Source organism: Schistocerca gregaria, chromosome 3 (genome assembly GCF_023897955.1).
Source record: "Schistocerca gregaria isolate iqSchGreg1 chromosome 3, iqSchGreg1.2, whole genome shotgun sequence".
In the NCBI taxonomy this organism is placed as follows: Eukaryota; Metazoa; Arthropoda; class Insecta; order Orthoptera; family Acrididae; genus Schistocerca; species Schistocerca gregaria.
Genome location: NC_064922.1, coordinates 596,449,397 through 596,469,379, shown reverse-complemented (window position 1 = coordinate 596,469,379; position 19,983 = coordinate 596,449,397). Strand labels below are relative to the sequence as shown.

Genomic DNA, 19,983 nt, shown 5'->3' with positions numbered 1-19,983 from the left:
CGTTTACTGCCTTTTTAGATTCCGGCTCCATGAACATTCAGTGAAACTGTAATTGCTACTACCGTCACCTCCCAGAGTTGCAATCTCATATTGCCTTTCACCCGTTAGTTTGTGTCGTACTTCAGGAGTCTCATTTTACTTATGCTCACTAACTATCTCTTCATGCTTTTGATCGGAACCTGGTTGACCCTTTGAGGGCTTCTGGCGGTGTCAGCACATTGGTCCATATGGATATTGTTGGTACATGGATCCCACTTTGCACAACATTGAAAACAGTTGCCATTTGGGTCCACTTGTACTCAGCCATAACTGTTTGCAATCTCTGTCTCCCTGCTGACTGGCCGTGTGCCCTAACTGCCATCCTTCAGCAACTCCCCCTTCCTTTCTGCTCCTCAGGGATTTTAATGCCCATCACCCTTTGTGGAGCAGTGCTTCTTCAACTAGTTGGGCATTCCTCATTGACAAATTTCTTGTTGATGGTGGTTCCCCTACTCATTTTAGTACCGCTTGTGGCACTTGCTCCACCATTGATCTTTCGTTCTCTTCCCCTCCCTTTCTTCCTTCTTTGCCCTGGCTACCACATGATGACCTGTGTTATAGTGAACACTTGCTGTTGATTCTCTCATTCCCTTCCCACTTCCCAATGACCAGGTTACCCCGCTGGGCTTTCCATTGTGCCGATTGGTCTCTATGTAACTCCCAAGTCAAGTTTCCATCTTCTTTGGTAGGTTGCATTGATGAAGTCTTCCGTGATCTGTCTGATAAGATAATCTGTGCAGCCGGCATTTCTGTTTCCCACATGATGGGGACCCCATTCGCTGTCAGCCAGTTCTGTGATGGAACATGGCTGTTACCACTGCTGTCTGTGATTGTCGGCGTGCCTTTCAGCATATTAAGCGGCACCATCTTAAGTGGCACCATCCTGTGCTGGCCTTATCACCTTTAAACTTGTTCACACCAAAGCCTATTACTTAAACTGTTTCCAACACATGTTTGCTGTGTATGATTGTCTCCTCTGGCCCTTCATCATGGATGTGGACTAACTCTGTCCCCTCCAAGGTTGTCAGCGGCAGTCATCAATTGCAAGCATTGCCTTTCCAGGTCGCCTTTGTGCAGATCCATCAATTCTCACGGAACACCTCATGAGCCATCTTGTGACGGCATTGATGACGACCTCTATCCAGCTGCCTTCGGAAACAGAGGGCTGAAGTTTCCGCTTATGTTTTACCCTTTATCAGGTGGTATAACCTTTTCCTAAATGGGAGGGTCTTCTGGGTGCACTCACTTATTTCCATGATTCAGCTCCTGGCCTTGATTCCATCCATAACCAATTGCTTCAACATGTCAGTTCTCCACAACATCGATACCTCTTACAGGTGTTCTCCTCTCAATGAAGAGACTGTTGTGGTTCCTTGCATCTCAGGACCTTTTATTTTCTTACCAGTGGAGCTTTCAGGAGGGATGGTCTCTTATCAGTCATCTGCTTTGATTGGAAACTGCAGTTCAGCAGGTCTTTTCTCAGCTTGTCGCAGTTTTCTTTGATCATCATAAGGCCTACAACACAGCTTTGCGCCATCACATTCTCCTTATGCTCCATGAGTGGGTGTCTTCGGAGACTCCTCCCATTTGTTATTTGCCAGTTTCTGTCCCACCAGTCATTCAGGGTCCTGGTTGGCACTGTTCTCAGCTCTCCACAGACTCAAGAGAATGGTGTTCAACATGGCTCAGTATTAAGTGTCCTCCTTTTTCTAATAGCCATTAATGAACTTGCATCCTTCACTGAAGCATTGGTCAACTCTGCTATGTATGTTGAAGATGTCTGTATTTGGGCGAGCTCCAGCTTGGTGGCCTCTGCAGAACAATAGCTCCAGGGTGCCAACCATGGGCTTTCACGTGCACAGTAATGCACGGTTTTCAGTTCTCTCCCCGTAAGTCGAGGATGGTGCGTTTCTTTCATCGTACCACAGCCAATCCTGATCCGGAGCTCTACCTGAATGCTCAATGCTTGACCACGGTCCCCCAGTTCCATTTCTTGGGTCTTATTTTTGACAACAAGCTTACTGTCAGTCATCTGGAAGTTGGCTGTTTTTGTAAACTCTGTGCCCTTCACTTCCTTGCTCACATCTCTTCATGAGCAATAGTTCTCTGCCTTTATTGGGCATTGATTCTATCCTATCTGGCCTATGGCTGTCAAGTTTATGGATCAGCTGCCTCTTCCATGTTGCTTCTCTTGGACCCGGCTCGGTATTGTGGTATCTGTTCAGCCACCAGTGCCTTTCACACTAGCCCTGTCAATTTTCTTCTGGTTGATGCTGAGATTTCTCACCTTTCGATTTGACAGTCTTAGCTGCTGGCTTCCTGTGCCATCACTATCCACTCTTCCCCTGTTCACCCTTCCTATTCTATTCATTTTGCAGTGTTGGGCTGTTGCCTGCCTGCCCTCTGGTGGGTTTACTGGTTGGGCTCCACCTTTTCTCTCCTTCATGACTTCCATCACCACTCCTTGTCCTCTTTCCCACTACTCATCCAGCCACCTACTTTGATCAATTCCTTGGCAACAGATTCAGATGGATCTTTTCTGGGGACCTAAAGCCTCCATCGCTCCATTGGGATTCCGTTGTATGTTCTGAGCACTTTTACAGGAGTTTCTGGATTGCATCGTTTATACACTGATGACTCTAAAACTGCTGACCCTGTGAGATATGTCTTCGTGTCTTCTGTTGACATGGAACACCTGAATATCAGGCTCTTGCCTGATGTCTACCAGCAACCTATTGTAGACTTTTGCATGTGTGTGAAACTTCAGTCTGAACCCTAGATAGAGAATGAATAGCCTACCTGACAATTATTTTTACTTTGAGAATTCTCTCTTGTTGTTAAGGACGGTTTTTGTTAGTTAGTGAGTGATATATGGTGCGCAAATGTGGGAATTTGTAGGTCTTTGCAGAGATTTCTGCAGGATTTTTGCTTATTAACCTTCACACAATATTATTATTGCATGTTTTTATAGTGTTTTTGTATATACCTTTTTCCAGTTAGTGGCATTGCCCCAGAAGATTGTGCCACACGGTAGTTTTTATCTATCCGGATGTCTAGGAACTTCACACATGGAGCCTCATCCAATTTATGCATATTGATCTCTGCTTTGAAAGTCATTATTATTTGTTGGGAATTGCATGAAATTTATGAAACTAAGAGTTAAGCTGTTAAACGTGAGCAATTTCCAATCTCCTTCCTTTATTCTCCTTGCCTTTGTTTGTGTAAAAGTGTTTGGGCTCTTTCTAGTAAACTTGCATCAGCAAACATTACAATATTTGAAGATTCATGTAATGTCTGAGGTAAATTGTTTTGTAGATAACAAACCGGAGCAAGACGATTATTTGGTGTTCCCTCACTTTGAATTTGGTATTATTCCTGACACATTTTTTGCTAATGTGACCTGTAGTTTTTCGTTGTTGATGTAGAACTCGATCCTTGCATGAGCTCACCTTTTACACCATACTATTTTAATCCCCTGTAGAATTTTATGATCTCCACAGTCAAAGACGTTTCTATGCAAGATGACACATGTCAACAGCATAATTTTCTTCTTCAGTTCTAGTAGAACTTAGTTCATGAAGTCATACATTGTTTTCTGAGTTGAGAAATCTTTATAAGACCAAATGAGCAGCTGTTAAAAGATTACTCTGAGAAAGGTGATTCGGTATTCTTTTATAAGCTATTGTCTCAACATTTTTTGATAGGACAGTAAGGATAGAGAGATGAGTCAATAATCAGAAATCACTTCCATATCTCCACTTTTGTAAAGGATTTTACTGCTGCCTACTCCATTCTTTTCACGAAAAGTACCTTCACTCATTGACTCATTACAAAAGTAAAGTGAAGCAGAAGATTTTTGTACTTGGATGAAATATCATAAAAGCTGGAAGAATTACTGCTTTATAATGACCCAATGATTTTTTTTTTGATATCTCAAGGAAATGTCTAGTGGTGAAATTTACAAAGCCTGCTTAAGGGGACTTGTACATGAATAACTGTCAAAAAATCGAGGTTTTAAATTTTTGTCTTAAAAAAGTCTGTAGTTTTCTGAATGAGAAAAAGTTTACTTCCAGGAAAATGGACCACAGAAAGTACAAGAATTAGAGGAATTTGAAAGTAGGTGCACGCACCACGACCCCCATGGCACACAGTCAGCTCTGTTGAAAATAAAGTTTTAGTCTCATTTGTTTCATTTTTATGACTTTCTGGTCTCTAAAGTTGGCTGACCTGCGAAAGCTTTACAGTTGCTTATGTTTTGTTAGAGTTTATTCATTGTTTTCTGTTTTGGCATGAAGCCAAGTAATTGTGTGTGTTAGTTTCATATTGTGTGCGCGAGTTCCTTATTCCACTTGAAAGCAATGGGGAGAATTAAAAATTTTAACACCAAACAACTTAAATTTTATGGAAATCAGTTCATCAAATGGATTAACTCTTCCGATACTGAAATACAATGTGATACAACACTTGAATCATCGTCAACTATTCCAAGTGCTTCGAAGCTAAATCTGAAATATTTGGACAATGGGCTTGACAGTATTAATGCTGATAATGTAGAAATACCAACTATTGATTCCGGTTGTGTTATTGCTGAACTCTCTGCTCTGTCTGAACTGATAAAGAAAGCTTTGTAGTGCAAATAATGTGGTAATAGTGGTGTGAAGGTAGTTGAGGAGATATTTGCTAGAAGTTGTGCATCGAAATTAAGAATTGTTTGTAATGTTTGTGATTTATGCTAATGTTGTTATTCTTATGGTGTAACTTAACAGAGTGTATAACACAAATATTAAACTTTCTTGTGCTATGAGGTGTATAGGAAAGGGTACAGAAATGCTCAAATTTTCTGTGCTCTTATGGACTTACCACGCCCCACAAGGGTTGAGAGGTACAATAATTTTATTCTTCAAATTTTAGAAGAAGTAGCAAATGATAGTAAGGAAAATGCTGTTCAGAAAAATTTAAACATGAATGACAGTAATACATGTATGTCTGCAGCCCTGGATGCATCCCCACATAGTTCCCTAAATGGTGTAGTGACGGCTATCTCTTTGGACAATTGTAAAGTCAATGATGTGGAATCTATTACCATGTACTATCTGGGCTGTACTAGCGGAACTGAAAATCATAATTGTCTGATTAGTTTTAGTGGTTACAGTGGAATATGAAGGTGTTGTGAAGACATTTTATAGGTCAGTGGAGAAATATGGTATGCTGTATACATCTTACATAAGAAATGGAGACTGAATACTAAAAAGTTTGTGAATCGAGATCTTATGCTGACACAAAAATTGAAAAAAATGGAATGTGTTGGACACGTCCAGAAAAAGTTAGTTACAAGATTGAGGAACTTGAAGAGGAATTCGAAGGGAAAGAAATTAGCTGATGGTAAGTGCAATGGTGAACGTGGTTGGCTTACAGATGAAGAAATAGACAGGTTTTATTATTATTATGGACAAGCCATAAGACAAAATAAAAATGACCTTGAGGGAAAGAAAAAGGTTGTATGGAATACCTTCTTTCATAAATTCTCCACCTGGCAGTGATTTATGATGATGTTACCAGAAGGCTATTACTCACAGTGTGACCTACAACCATAAACATTCTTTGCCATTTGCTGTAATGGAAGTTATAAAACCTGTGTATAAGGATCTTAGTGACACAAGATTATTAGAGAAATGTTTACTAGGAGGACTCAAATTCCAAATGGAAGTTTCAACAGTTGTATATGGAAACGGATAGCAAAAACTGTTCTAGTAGGACTAAATACTTTGAAAGTAGGTGTGCTAGATGCTGATCTATGTTTCAGTGACAATGCAGTGTCAAGGCTTAATGTCATGGAACTGGTGGGAATGCCTGGTGGACTAAATATGCATAGAGCTCTAATAGCTGTTGACCAAAGGAGTGTTGAAGCTACTGAAGAAGCAAGAATAAGAAGTAGTAGTGTGAAAAAGAGAAGGGAGGATGAACAACACAGGAAAAAAGATGAATATGGACCTGGGATGCATTAGTGCAATGCAAGTTTAATAGAAAAGCAAGTTTTAACTTTAACTCGAATTTCCTGAAATTTAAATTATTTCTTGTTCTGGTGCACTTCGGATAAAAACTATTAAAGATAGAGAGCTGAAATTTTGTATACTGTCTTAAAACATGCTTAACTAAAGAGTAGACTACTCTTGTGACTTAACTTTGAAAATAAAATGGTTTTTTTAAGAAAAACGCTGAATTCATTTCAAAAATTTTTGATAATCATGCTTAATGTTTTTTTGTACCATGATTTATGACAGCAATATCCTTTCAATAGTCTGCTTTAAACATAATAGTGCAAAGAACTTACAGGAAAAAATAAACCTTCTACTCTGTTTGTATTTTGAGTAATGTGTACCTATGATGTACATAAATAATTAGCATGTTTTATTTCAGTTGCAACAAAAAAGTAAAATTAAAAAAAAAAGTCTGAGAGCTAAAGCTGTTGCTCATACTTATAAATGCTCCCAAAAGTTGTCTTAAAAGATAGTGAGCATTATATAGGCTTACAAATCTTACTCTTTGGGTTATGCAGAGTAGAAAACTGACAGTTTTTTCAAAGTTTCCCCTGGTATCCATGGACCGGTCTCCTTCAGTACATCTAATGGCTCTTCCTTTGATGGACCATTTTTTGCCCCCTCCTTTTTTGCTCATACTGTTGGGGAGAATTCATGGAGACTTGTGGCTGATGCTTGAATGTTCTAGTGTCTTTCTTGCTGCTACGTTATCACAGAGTATTTTTTTTTTTTTATTTGCCATACCTAGTTAATTTGTTTCATGCCTAATAATGCTCCAGGTTGTCATAACCTTGTTCTTTGAATTTTTAATTTTTATGGTTAGTATGCAGTTTCTTTTACCTCCTTAATGACCTAGTGAAGAATTCTGCAATACTGCTTGCAGTACTTCTTAAAGTCTTTATTAGTGTTAGTCCTATCCTTTAAATAAGGCTCTCTCTTCCTAGCTCAAGCTACTTTGATCCCATATGCCTCTTCATGTCTTCTCCGTTCCTTCCTAAGTATTATATCTTTAGTACGTTAAACTTTTACGTGGTGTCACTTTGGAGGTGACGTTATTCAACAGTGTTCTCTGATGTAAAATCTAGAGATACTGAATTTAATTTGGTTCTGTGTTTCTTTACAGGAGAAAAACTTCTTCCACAAAGTCTCAACTCGACTCTCTAAGCCAAATATTTTTATTTTGAACAATCGATGGGATGCCTCGGCTTCAGAACCTGAATTTTTGGATCAGGTAATAGATTCTTATTTAGAAAGGATATCTATCTTACAGTTATGTGAAATACATCACTGAATTTGTTAAGTATGATAATTTATCATCATTATTTGAGAGATTTTAATCATGTCTCTTCACTAAATGCAGCGCAATGAACAGAGTGAGGTAAGAAAATCAGCAGGTATTTTTACACAGTGCATGTATCTTTCTATAGATTTAATTGCACAATGGTGGTTGATTTATGCTGACTTGGTATTTCATGTCTTAAAGTGCTATTGTGGCTTGTTGGACATTCTGAAAAATTTCCTCCAGTTTTGTTTCTGGCAGTGAAGAGAGCATTGTTGTTTATCTTAAGAGCAGTGTCTTGAAATAATGAAACTAAATATAGTGTTGGAATGTGGTATTTTTCCTAAACTGTTTCATATAGGCTTTGATGCTGAGCTGCTTTTACCATATGCACATGACATTCAAATAGTATATTGAAAATAGTTGACATTGAGATTTGTTTGTTTTTAATCTGCCCTGTTGGGAATCATCACTGCAGAAGGTGTTATGGTTACTTGCTCCACACAGTTTGACTTGTTCACATTTACGAGTAGCCAACAATTGATGCAATTATTTTGCAATGATGAATAGTAAGGTGTAAAGAGACAGGATATGAAAAATTGTACCTTGTCAATGCAAGCTGTAGCAGCAACCTGCAGAATTCAGATACTCATAGTAGTGTCTAGCATCTTTGTGATATCATTTCTAACAAATGCCAGGTGATAGTGGATGAATTATATAGTCTGTGTTATGTGTGAGGTTGGTTAATAAAAGTCTGAAGTATTTTAGTTTTGTATGATGGATACCTAGAATTTAGAGTGAGCCGGTAACTACTGAAGAAATGAGCAAATGTTCTACCTTAGCACTACAAGGGCAAAAAGTAAGTGTTTCATGAAAAGGAAGAAACAGACTGTGTTCCTTACATAAATGGTGATTTTTTGCCTTTTGGGCTATTGAGGGAGTTGTTCTTGTGGATTCTGTGCACCAAATTGACACATAGAACTCTGAGAGATGCATCACAACTTCAAAGAAGTTAAGAGTCTGTCTGCAGTAACTTTGTTGATTTACATAAACCATCTCAATATTTCTACATCATAACCATGATTAAATCCAAATCTGAATGCAGGGTTGTCGGTGTTGTACAATGTTTAGCACTGAAAGCAAGTTTACTAAAGACACCAGCATTCAAACAAAACAAAATTGTCGCCTGGATGGAGTGTGGTGCTGTTTATACAGACATCAAATTTCCAGAATATGCCAACATAAGAAATTAGAGAACATATATGATAAATACTGAATGATATGTAAAATAAAGAAAAGGCAAGCACTTGCCTGCGGCAGACTAATGTGAATATACTAAGAAGAGTTCTGGCAGAATGTAAATAATATAGGCATAAATGAGAACACTTGCAGAATAGCAGAAGTGTTGAGTTATCGATAGGCACACAAATAAAAATAATAAATAAATAAATAAAAATTGCTAGCTTTGATAATAAATCCTTCATTGATCTAGAGGACAAACACAAGTCCTGGCTGGACACACAGTGGCAGGGCTGCATTTCAGCAGGCGGAAAAGGTGCTATATTGGATGGTGTGGATTTGGGGGGGGGGGGGGGGCAGTAAGATGAGTTGAGGGTGGGTAGCTAGCAGCTGGGAGGAAAACAACAGATTTTTGGCTAGGAATGCAGGAGGGACAGGTGGCAAGTGTAAGGGCTAGGCATGTGGTACATGGGTATCGGAACCACTGAGGAGGGTTTTGGGGGCAAAAGATGTTGAAAGGGTAACTCCCATCTGCACAATTCAAAAAATCTGATGGTGGAGGGAAGGATTCAGATGGCACCACTTGTAAAGTAGCCATTGAAATCGAGCATCACCTTTGGGTGATAAACTTTGTTCTTGGCTTTAGTTTGGCCGTGACCAGTCATTCTTGTGGACAGCTGTTAAATTGAAATATCATTGTCTAATACTGAAAAAGTTGTTAATACAAATAGTAACCAAGATTGGTGTAGTTTCTTGACCTGATTATGTGTAGGTTGTCATACCAACATAGAAAGCTGTAGAGTGCTTGCAGCAGACTTGGTAGATGACATGGCTGCTCTGACATATGGCCCTGTCTCCGATGGGATAGGATAGGCTATTGATATAACTGGAGTAGATGTAGCACCTTAGTCTTCCACAAGAATATCAACACTGTGGTGCAAAGAGTTGGGAGTGATAGTGGCATAGGGGTGGACTAGAATGCAGTGAAGATTGGGTGCATAACAGAAAACCATTGTAGGAAAGATGGGAAGTATCTTGAGTACGGTGTCTCATTTCTGGGTGTGATGATAGATAATCAAAGCTTTGGTGAATGATATGGTTCATTTATTCCAGATGAGTGTGATATTGGGTGATAAAGGGGGCATTCCTTAATAGCTAGTTCTCGGGGTAGTGTGGGAGGATAGCAGTATGTGAAGATATAGCACAGGACTAAGTCTTTGGGGGAGGGGGCTGCCTGTGAAGGCCCTTGTAGGACCTTCAGCATATGTGGCAAAGGAATTCTCACCACTGCAGGTACACTGTCCCTGGAAGGTTAGGGTGTATGACAGTGCGTTTTTTGATGAGGAAGGCGCAACACTGTTGAAGTGCAGGTACATGTTTGGTTGAGGAGCGAAGATGAATCAGATGGGAGAGAAGATTTTTAAGGTTTTGGAGGAATGAGGATAAGGTGCCTTGGCCCTGAGTTAAGATTATGAAGATACCATTATTAAATGAACCCCCAAAAGAAAGTTGGCGTAAGAGTGTGCCATGCAGCTACCCACGGCTGTGCCGCGAATTTGTTTATAGATTTTCTCTTCAAATGGGGAGTAGAATCAGATACAAAGGAATGCCCCCCCCCCCTCCTGGCCATCTAGCACCCAATCATGGACTGGAACAACTGAACCATGTTCTTCAGCAGGGCTGTGATTATCTGTCATCATACCTGGACACAAGGAACATCATAACTAAGAACTAAGAACCCTCCCACCCTCGCTAAAGTGGTATTCCACCAACCTCTCAGCCACTTGCCACAGAGGTCATATCACTGTGGAAGATGCAGGTGCAAGTCCTGCCTAATCCACCTACTGAGCGCTTTCTACTCCAGTTCTATCACAGACTCGTCCTGTCTCATCAGAGGCTGGGCCACCTGTGAAAGCAGTGATTTCATCTACCAACTTTTACTGCAGTCATCACACAGCTTTTTATGTTGTTGTGACAACCAACCAGCTGTCAACCAGAATGAATGACCACTGCCAATTTGTTGCCAAGAACAAAATTTACCATCCAGTGGCACAACATGCAGCTGAGCAAAACAAGCTTGAGTTAAATGAGTTCTTCACAATCTGAGCCGTATCACTCCTTCCCTCCAGTACTAGCTTCTCTGAACATGTAGATAATGGGTTATCCGTGCAACACATCCTTTGCTCCTGTAACCCTCCTGGCCTCAATCTTCACTAACTCAGTGTCCCCACACCTTCTACCCAAGGTTTCCTCTTCCTCTGTCCTGTCACACCAGTAAATTGTTTCCTTTACTCAAAAATTGCAGACTAGTGTGAGACACACACATGTAGTAGGAGAACAGTATTCACTATTATCTGAGCTTTGGCTCTTTTTCTAGTAAAAAGTGCACATAAATGCAACTAACACACTGACACCCAAGACATTACTGTGGGCTCCGATATAACTCATGAAAGTGTAAAGAGACTAGAGAGGAAAAATTGCATGGCCGCATTAGTGTGTATTTGGATTTGTGTGTATGAATGTGTGTACTTTCTACTAGAAAATAGCCAGAGTTCAAAAGCTACAGAACACTGTTTTCTGCTATGTGTGTGTATGCAACACATATCAGTCTGGTATAGGTGATTGCCTTTCCCTTCTTTGACATATTATTCTGTGCAGGAATTTCCATTATTGCTATAAGTACAAAATAACAAATATTTGCTGGTGACTACATTTGGATTGGTGATCTGCACATGCCGGCCAGTGGTACTGACTACTACTCCAACATTGCATGCAGCACAGTTCATGGCAATTGGCAATATTCTTTAGTTGCATTTTTTAAGCCTCGGGTGAAATAAATGGTATCACAACTGGTTTTAGCTTCTAAGAGAGTAATTATGAGATTATTTGCATAAAGAAACTGCTAAATCAAACTAACTTCTATACATGATAACATACACTTGGCTATGTTATGTAGTAACTCATCGAAGTACAACTGCGAGTCCAGGAGAGGCCCTTGCAATGTATATATCAGCACTCTAATCGTTAAAACTGAAAGTTACATGCTCAATAGAAGAAAGTTTTCAGTTTTTATTTTCAGATCATCATCATCATCTTCTTCTTCTTCTTCTTCTTCTTCTTCTTCTTCTTCTTCTTTATTTCCTTATGGCTTGTTTCCCCACTTCAACATGGGGTCAGTTTCATTACTATGAATTTAGCGTTGTCAGTGTCAAAGGGTGGCTGGATGCCCTTCCTGTCGCCACCCTGTACCCACTGTGTGATCATAAAGCAGTTACTGCATCGATGATTTCAGCTGTAAATAGAAATATTAAAAAAAGTAGGAAGATTTTTCTGTTTAGCAAAAGTGACAAAAAGCAGATTTCAGAGCACTTGAATGCTCAACGCAAAAGTTTTATCTCGAGTGCAGATAGTGTTGAGGATCATTGGACAAAGTTCAAAACCATCATACAATATGCAGTAGATGAGTATGTGCCAAGCAAGATCGTAAGAGATGGAAAAGAGCCACCGTGGTACAACAACTGAGTTAGAAAACTGCTACGGAAGCAAAGGGAACTTCACAGCAAAGATAAACAGAGCCGAAGCCTTGCAGACAAACAAAAATTACATGAAACGAAATGTAGTGTGAGGAGGGCTATGCGGAGGCATTCAATAATTTGAAAGTAAAGTTCTATGTACTGACTTGGCAGAATATCCTAAGAAATTTTGGTCTTATGTCAAAGTGGTAGGTGGATCAAAACAAAATGACCAGACAGTCTGTGACTAAAATGGTACTGAAACAGAGGATGACAGACTAAAGGCCGAAATACTAAATGTTTTCTTTCCAAAGTTGTTTTACAAAGGAAGACTGCACTGTAGTTCGTTCTCTAATTTGTCGCACAGATGACAAAATGGTAGATATCAAAATAGATTTACAGAGGGATAGAATAACATTTAAAATTGTTAGAAAGGGGAAAGGCCACTGTACCTAATGGGATACCAGCTCAATTTTACACAGAGTACACAAGGGAATTCCCCCCCCCCCCCCCCTCCCCCCTTTCTTCCAGCGGTGGAAAACAGATGTGCGGGACTATAGATCTATATCTCTAATGTCAATCAGTTGTAGAATTTTGGAACAAATATTATGTTAAACTATAATGACTTCTCTGGAGACTAGAAATCTACTCTGTGGGAATCAGCATGGGTTTCGAAAAAGACAATTGTGTGAAACCCAGCTCCCGCTATTCATCCACAAGACTCAATGGGCCATAGACACGGGGTCCCAGGTAGATGCTGTGTTTTTTGACATGTTCCCCACAGTCGTTTCATGAAAAATGTAAGAGCATAGGGACTATCAGACAAATTGTGTGATTGGATTATAGAGTTCCTAGATGACAGAACGCAGCATGTCATTCTCAGTGGAGAGAAATCTTCCGAAGTAAGAGTGATTTCAGGTGGGTTGCAAGGGAGTGTCGTAGGACCATTGCTATTCACAATATACATAAATGACCTTGTAGATAATATCGGAAGTCACTGAGGCTTTTTGCGGATGATTCTGTAGTATATCGAGAGGTTGTAACAATAGAAAATTGTCCTGAAATGCATGAGGATCTATAACGAATTGATGCATGGTGCAGAGAATGGCAATTGAATTTCAATGTAGACAAGTGTAATGTGCTGCAAATACATAGGAAGAAGGATCCTTTATCATTTAGCTACTTTATAGCAGGTCAGCAACTGGAAGCAGCTAATTCCATAAATTATCTGGGAATAGGCATTAGGAGTGATTTAAAATTGAATGACTACATAAAAATAATCGTCGGTAAAGCAGATGCCAGACTGAGATTCATTGGAAGAATCCTAAGGCAATGCCGTCCGAAAACAAAGGAAGTAGGTTACAATACACTTGTTCGCCCACTGCTCGAGTACTGCTCACCAGTGTGGGATTCGTACCAGATAGGGTTTATAGAGAAGATCCAATGGAGAGCAGCGCGCTTCATTACAGGATAATTTAGTAATCGCGAAAGCATTATGGAGATGATAGATAAACTCCAGTGGAAGACTCTGCAAGAGAGATGTTCCATAGCTCGGTACGGGCTTTTGATGAAGTTTTGAGAACATACCTTCACCGGGTAGTCAAGCAGTATATTGCTCCCCCCTATATATGTCTCATGAAGAGACCATGAGGATAAAATCAGAGACATTAGAGCCCACACAAAGGGATACCATCAATCTTTCTTCCTACGAACAATACGAGACTGGAATAGAAGGGAGAATCGATAGAGATACTCAAGGTACCCTCCGCCACACACCGTCAGGTGGCTCGCGGAGTGTGGATGTAGATGTTGATGTAGAATTAGTGTACCTCAGCTGTCTGCGTGTAATGTAAGACATGAAATAGTGCGAACATTTTTTGCAAATGTCTGCGAGCTTTGTGACTGAAGTGGGACATGGGAACCAGCACAGTATTCACCTAGTGAGATGTGGAAAACAGCCTAAAAACCACATCCAGGCTAGCTGGCACGCTGGTCCTCGTTAATCCACCGGGCGGATTCAATCCGGGGCCGGCGCACCTACCTGAGTCCAGGAAGCAGCGCACTAGTACCCTCGGCTAACCTGGTGGGTAGTTTTTAATTTCAGATATAAGAAGATATTCACACTATAAAATTAACTGTGAGCTACATCCTTCTCAAAGTAAGAAAAACTAAAAAAGTTAAATCACTGCTTGTATAACCAAGAACTAGAACTGATGAAATACCACCTGCCACACATGTGTCCGAGTGGAAAACTGATCACTGGTGTTCGCAGGTGCATACTAAATACCCATTGTGGGTAAGTGAGTAACAGACCAAGGAACCCCAACAAAAAAAGGCTAATAGTAACTTCTTTAACATTTTTTCATACTGGCTGGTTACTGTATACTTTCAACGACGGGTCACAGGTGACCAGTTTGCCACTTGCAGAATACTTCTGTAGGCACTTGTCATTTACCAACTTTTAGTGTTCATATAGCTTACCTACACCAATAGTTACATAAATATTTTACAAGTTTTCACCTTGAAAAGTGTATATCGCAGGATTCATCATAAATGTGATTCCCCCCGATATTTAAAGGTTACCTGTTTTAATATTACTATGTAGTCAGTTGTAGACTTCCATTCAAACAATCAGGGTGCTGATATGATTACATTGTGATTACCTCTCTGGGTCTGTTCAGTTGTACTTTGGTCAGTTGTACTTCGGCAAATTAGTATATTACATATTCAAGTGTGTGCAGGAGTTAATTTCATTTTGTAATACAGTTTCTTAGTAGTTAACTATTTCTCTCATTTCTTTATTTTCAAATATATTCTGCAGTGAGGACTTAGTGCAAGGTCAAAACTGGTTATGATACCATGTCATTGACATAATTTTTTCACAAAAAGAAACCTTTGCATGTCGTTATCAGCTTCAGACGAACTTTCTTCATTAATACTTATATCAACACTACAATTGAACTTTCGGTAAAAACTGTTGAAAAAGCAAAAAACTATAATTAAAATGTAAGAATTTTGTGTGTAGCACCTTTTAGATTATTTGCAATTAAAACTGCCAAAATTTAAAATTAATGCTTTGGTTACCATAAACAATAATTTGCATGTCGTGCGCTGCATGTGATACTAATATGCATAGGAGATACTGTAGTATATTATGTATGCTGTGTACATTATCTGAAATGATTAAATTACTTGATTGCTGGAATAGTTGTAAGACTAAAGGAAGTTGTAAGTCAAGTTAGTAACCGTAGGATTTGTGTTTGAGATATCTTAAGTACACTGTAAAAGTGAAAAAGTGAGAGCGCTATCAGTTATTTATTAGGAACGTTACTTGTAGAAGTAAGTCATTTCAAGCTGCAACATTTTGAATAAAGACGGCTTCCAGCCACTTGCAGGGAGGTGCCACTAGCAGTTAAAACATGTCACCAACACCTTTTCACACATGCCTCATTTTAGCACTCCATCCGTAATGTTCCATACATTGTTGCTTTGCCTGTATAAAGAGATCACCGTGTCAATTCTGGCGGACAGTAGTTTTATTTCTGATGATGATCATGATGGAAACAACTGTCAAAAGCTCGAGGATATCATGTAAAGTAACAGCAGTGGCAGCTGGTTGTATAAGAACACATGAACACCCTAACTTTTGATACTTTTTGAAGTTATTGGCTATTTTTCTTTGAATGTTGTTAAACATAATGTCAAGGTAGTGATCTGGAATACACAGCACTAAATCTACCACGCAATGCTATGTTGGTTCTCCTCTACACTCCATGAAACTTGGCATCAGGGTTTGCGAGCACACCTTCAGTTGTGCACATTTTAAGGAGCTTTTGTGCATGCACACCTGCCCTGACGTAACTGCCTTGCTGGCCAGATACATATGGATTTGTATCTGCAGCACGTTGCAGCAGATTTTTATCCCCTTTTGCTTTACATAAATCCTGCTAGATGGTAGCTCACTCCTCAGATATACCATTTCACTCACTACATAGTAAAGTTAGATTGGACATTAATACATATGGGACTATGGATGATAATTATGAATGATATATAATATATTAAGTTTATGAATTTATCATACTGTAATCCATTTGAGGCATTGAGAAACATAAAGTACGTCATCATTGATTGCTGTAGCATTTACTCATGCTTCTCATATCTGTTGAGCTTATGGTGAGTCAGGTTTATCAGTGTTGTAGACCCACAGTGTATATATGAACATTCACAAACAGCTGTCTCAATGGTTTCTTTGATATTCTGTTAAATGTGGGATTGATGACGGTGTGCTTTTGGCCCTTATGGTTCTCAGTGCGTCATTTCTGTTGTAGGCAAGAGATCATGTTGGTAGATAGAACTACATAAACTTAATCATTTCTACAAATAGCAGTTTGTGTTTAGAGTTGGTTGTTAACTGCACTGGAATTTACTTTTGTGTGAAGTGTCAACATGAACTCTGTTGAATCTGTTTTACATGCTAACAGAAAAGAAAGTTACCAGGGAAAGCTAGGCACAAAGGAGTTAAGACATCCCAGAACAGATCCATCGACTGAGAAAGTGACAAAATCAATTAAATGGGACTAGAAACAAACAAAGAAGTGTATAATAAGCCTAAGTTGTTGTTGTGGGTGCAACCTAATAATGTCTGATATTTAGTCCGCAAGTTAATTTCTTAATGTAATACGTGTGTTAGAGATCTTGTACGTTCGTCCGAAAAAATAAAAAAAGCATGGACTCCCAATTACACAAAAATGCGAAACATAGGGTAACGAAAGCTTACATGTTATTTTGTTCTTGCCCTAAACTGTACTTCTTTATGTACAGAATTACCCAAAAACAATATTTTCTGGCACGTTGCGCATATTATTATTATTATTATTATTATTATTATTATTATTATTATTATTGGCAGTGGCTGTAGTTTTGTAAACATGTTGATAAGCACAACTTTCATACAGGAGATGCTATTAATTTCACACCATCATATTTATCTGAATCTAAAAATTTGTGAACATCCAGAACGTTTGCCCACGAGCCGCCACTGAATAACAGCTTGAAAACTAAGATTTTTTATTTCCTTTTTTCCCTGTTTCATGTGCCACGAACATAATTTGATTCTAGTCAGATATCATGACTACTGCCCTTGTCCAAATACTATGCTAAATTTTGTAAAATATATCCACAGAAATTTTGTTGTACATCATACACTCTTACTTACCCTGTAACTGTCATGGTACTGTGCTATGATTATAATTACTTTGTGATTGACATTGCAGCGTGTTGAGTGCTAGGAGCAGCTGCCACCCAATTGTAGTTCTTTTCGTGAGCGTGTTGCCCGCTTCATGGGTCCATGCAGCGCTTTGTGAAGTGTGGCTGTGTCCACACTGGCAACACAGCACACTGACATTGCAATCTGTCAGTCACAAAGTAATGTAGATATCTCCACAGCCTTGTCAGTTTATACTAAAAAGTGAATTATGTCATACCATCCAAGGGAAAAGTTTGGCACAGTGTTGTGCATCGATGTGGACGGCAAACTGTGTTGCTCTGTGCAACAGTGAAAAAGTTCCACACAGTGTTGGTACATCAAAGGAAGTGGTTCCTTCATGTGTGCATACTGGAATATCGCTGCACACATAGAAAGCTCTGCGTAATTCTAGCCTGGTCTGCACTTTTCTTTATCATGCAGTTTTGCATGGCGCATCTGGTGTGGATACGACCTAAGCTTTCCACAAAATGAGCTTAGTAACAAAGTGAAGTCACTGTTTTTTGTTTACTCTTTACACTGAGATATGCTCTTCATATTTCTGTGCCCTTTACTTTAATTATTGCCACCTGAAAAATCCATTTCTTTCCTTTTGCATCAACATTGACATATCTTCTTTTTCAAGTTACTATTACATTTATTAGGTTCTTTGATTTTCCTCTCCTTTTTTTTATAAAATCCCCCATCCTTCTGTATTCCATTTTCTCTGTTTTCTGCAATCTCTCTTGTGTCAACTACACTAAATATTAATAATTCTCTTTTGAACTTCCTTATAGTCCCAGAAACATTGATTATGTCATTGCAAAAGCTGTTACCACCTCCACTACTGCTGAATGTTGTTTCCTCTATTCATTTGATACTATTTAATTGTACAACTTCCATTGTGTAAAATTGAACTGCTTCTTCATGATATAGTTCTTTCTTGTTTGTTGTCATAGAAAATTTTACAACTTACATACTTAGATTTAGCAGTTATCAGCATTACAACCCAGTATTCCACTGTCTTAAAGTTAATCGTTTGCTGTAATCCAACCTTTTTGTTCTCACATACATGTGGAAGATCTAAAAGACACTCTTTACTGCTAATAACAGAGCATCGGCAAACTCATTGGCACAGCTCATTTTCAAACTGTGTATTAAAAATTCAGTAACTCCCATCCTAAAGTTAATTTTAACTTCCATTTCTTAATTGTATTATTCAAACTCCCACTTCGTCTCCACATTTTTAAAATATTTTTCCTTTTGTAATTCCCCAATTATTATGCTTTGCTGAAATCGTTAATCTATTCTTCCATTCTTTTAGCACATTCTCAAGCTGTTGTAGCCACTTGTTTCTGCTGTTTGCCTATTCATTGTCTGCCATATCTGTTCAAATAACCTGTTGTAATCCATAAAATTTCAGGCATACAGCAGCGCAAATAAAATTTCTTCCACTGATATTTGTGTGGCATATCGTCCGGCCATCCTCAGGATGAGTCACAAGACTGACGACAAGGTGCCAAGCACGGCCTTATATGTTCCACCACGGTGGTGCTGCACATGCAGGTCACAGATGCTGGTTGTCTTAACTGTCTTAAGTTAATGGCTAAATTTTGCCCCTACTCCAAAGACTATGCCAATATCAGCTTTGATCAGTGCCGTTGAAGAAGCTGTCTCTTCACTATCAGAGGATTCAGTAGAAGAAATCAGACATGAAAGCTGCCAAGCAATTGCAAAACATTGTCCACAAAGAAGTAATGTTTTCAAGGAAGGGAGATTTGCGATACGAAAGCTGCGTGAGGATACTGACATAGTTGTCCTGCGTGCTTGCTGATATAGGTAATGCTACCGTTCTTTTGCCTCAGGAAGTCTACAAGGAAAAGTGTGGTCTGCTTAGTTCTGGTGCATACCAGAAGATTAATAGAGATCCTACTAAGAAGAGGACAACAAGGACTGCTGCTTTGCTGGACGCCTCATCTCTATCAAATAAAGGCATAAGGAGTTTAAAAGTGCGAGTTGCAGTATCACCGAGATTTTATGGGCTTCCTAAAGTTCACAAGATGGATAAGGATGAACATATAGAGGATTTGTCTATGCGGCCTATAATGAGCACTATTGGTTCACCAACGTATTTTTCTGCCAAATATTTAGCTTCCTTATTAAAACCATTAGTCACTTCATTCATTATTCTATGTATTTTATTCAGAGACTTAGCAATGCCAGGATAAATACTATGGAGATGCTTGTTAGTTTTGATGTGGTATCATGATATACCAGGCTCTTTTTCTCTCATTGGCTAACATTTTGATAAGAGCATCACGGCCTTATTTGAATATGTGCTTTTGTCATCTTATTTTCAGTTTAATGGTCAATTTTATGAGCAGATTGATGGAGTTGCTATGGGAAGCCCCCTCTCCTCTCTGGTAGCTAATTTATTCGTGGAAGACTTAGAGCACAAGGCACTGGACTTGGCAGGTTTTAAATCAGTGGTCTTCTGGAGGCACATGGATGACACTTTTGTAGTATGCTCACATGGGCTGGATGAATTAAATCAATTTCTTGAGCATTAGAATTCTACTCATGCTACCATCAAATTTACTATGGAAATAGAAAGACGGTTGCCTTCCCTTT

General features: G+C 39.1%; 1 protein-coding gene across 12 annotated transcripts in view; it reads left to right on the top strand.

The window, feature by feature from the left end:
• The window catches only part of LOC126353840 (transmembrane GTPase Marf), a 168,800-nt gene that overhangs the window by 90,889 nt on the left and 57,928 nt on the right, over nt 1-19,983 (top strand). For 7 of the 12 annotated variants that reach the window (XM_050002983.1, XM_050002984.1, XM_050002978.1 and 4 more), the window contains one exon: nt 7,201-7,308. In XM_050002983.1, the coding sequence (XP_049858940.1) occupies nt 7,201-7,308 (108 nt within the window). Of the gene's footprint in view, nt 1-7,200; nt 7,309-7,437; nt 7,456-19,983 lie in introns of all 12 variants that reach the window. The other 5 variants (XM_050002972.1, XM_050002973.1, XM_050002976.1 and 2 more) reach the window with 1 other exon arrangement.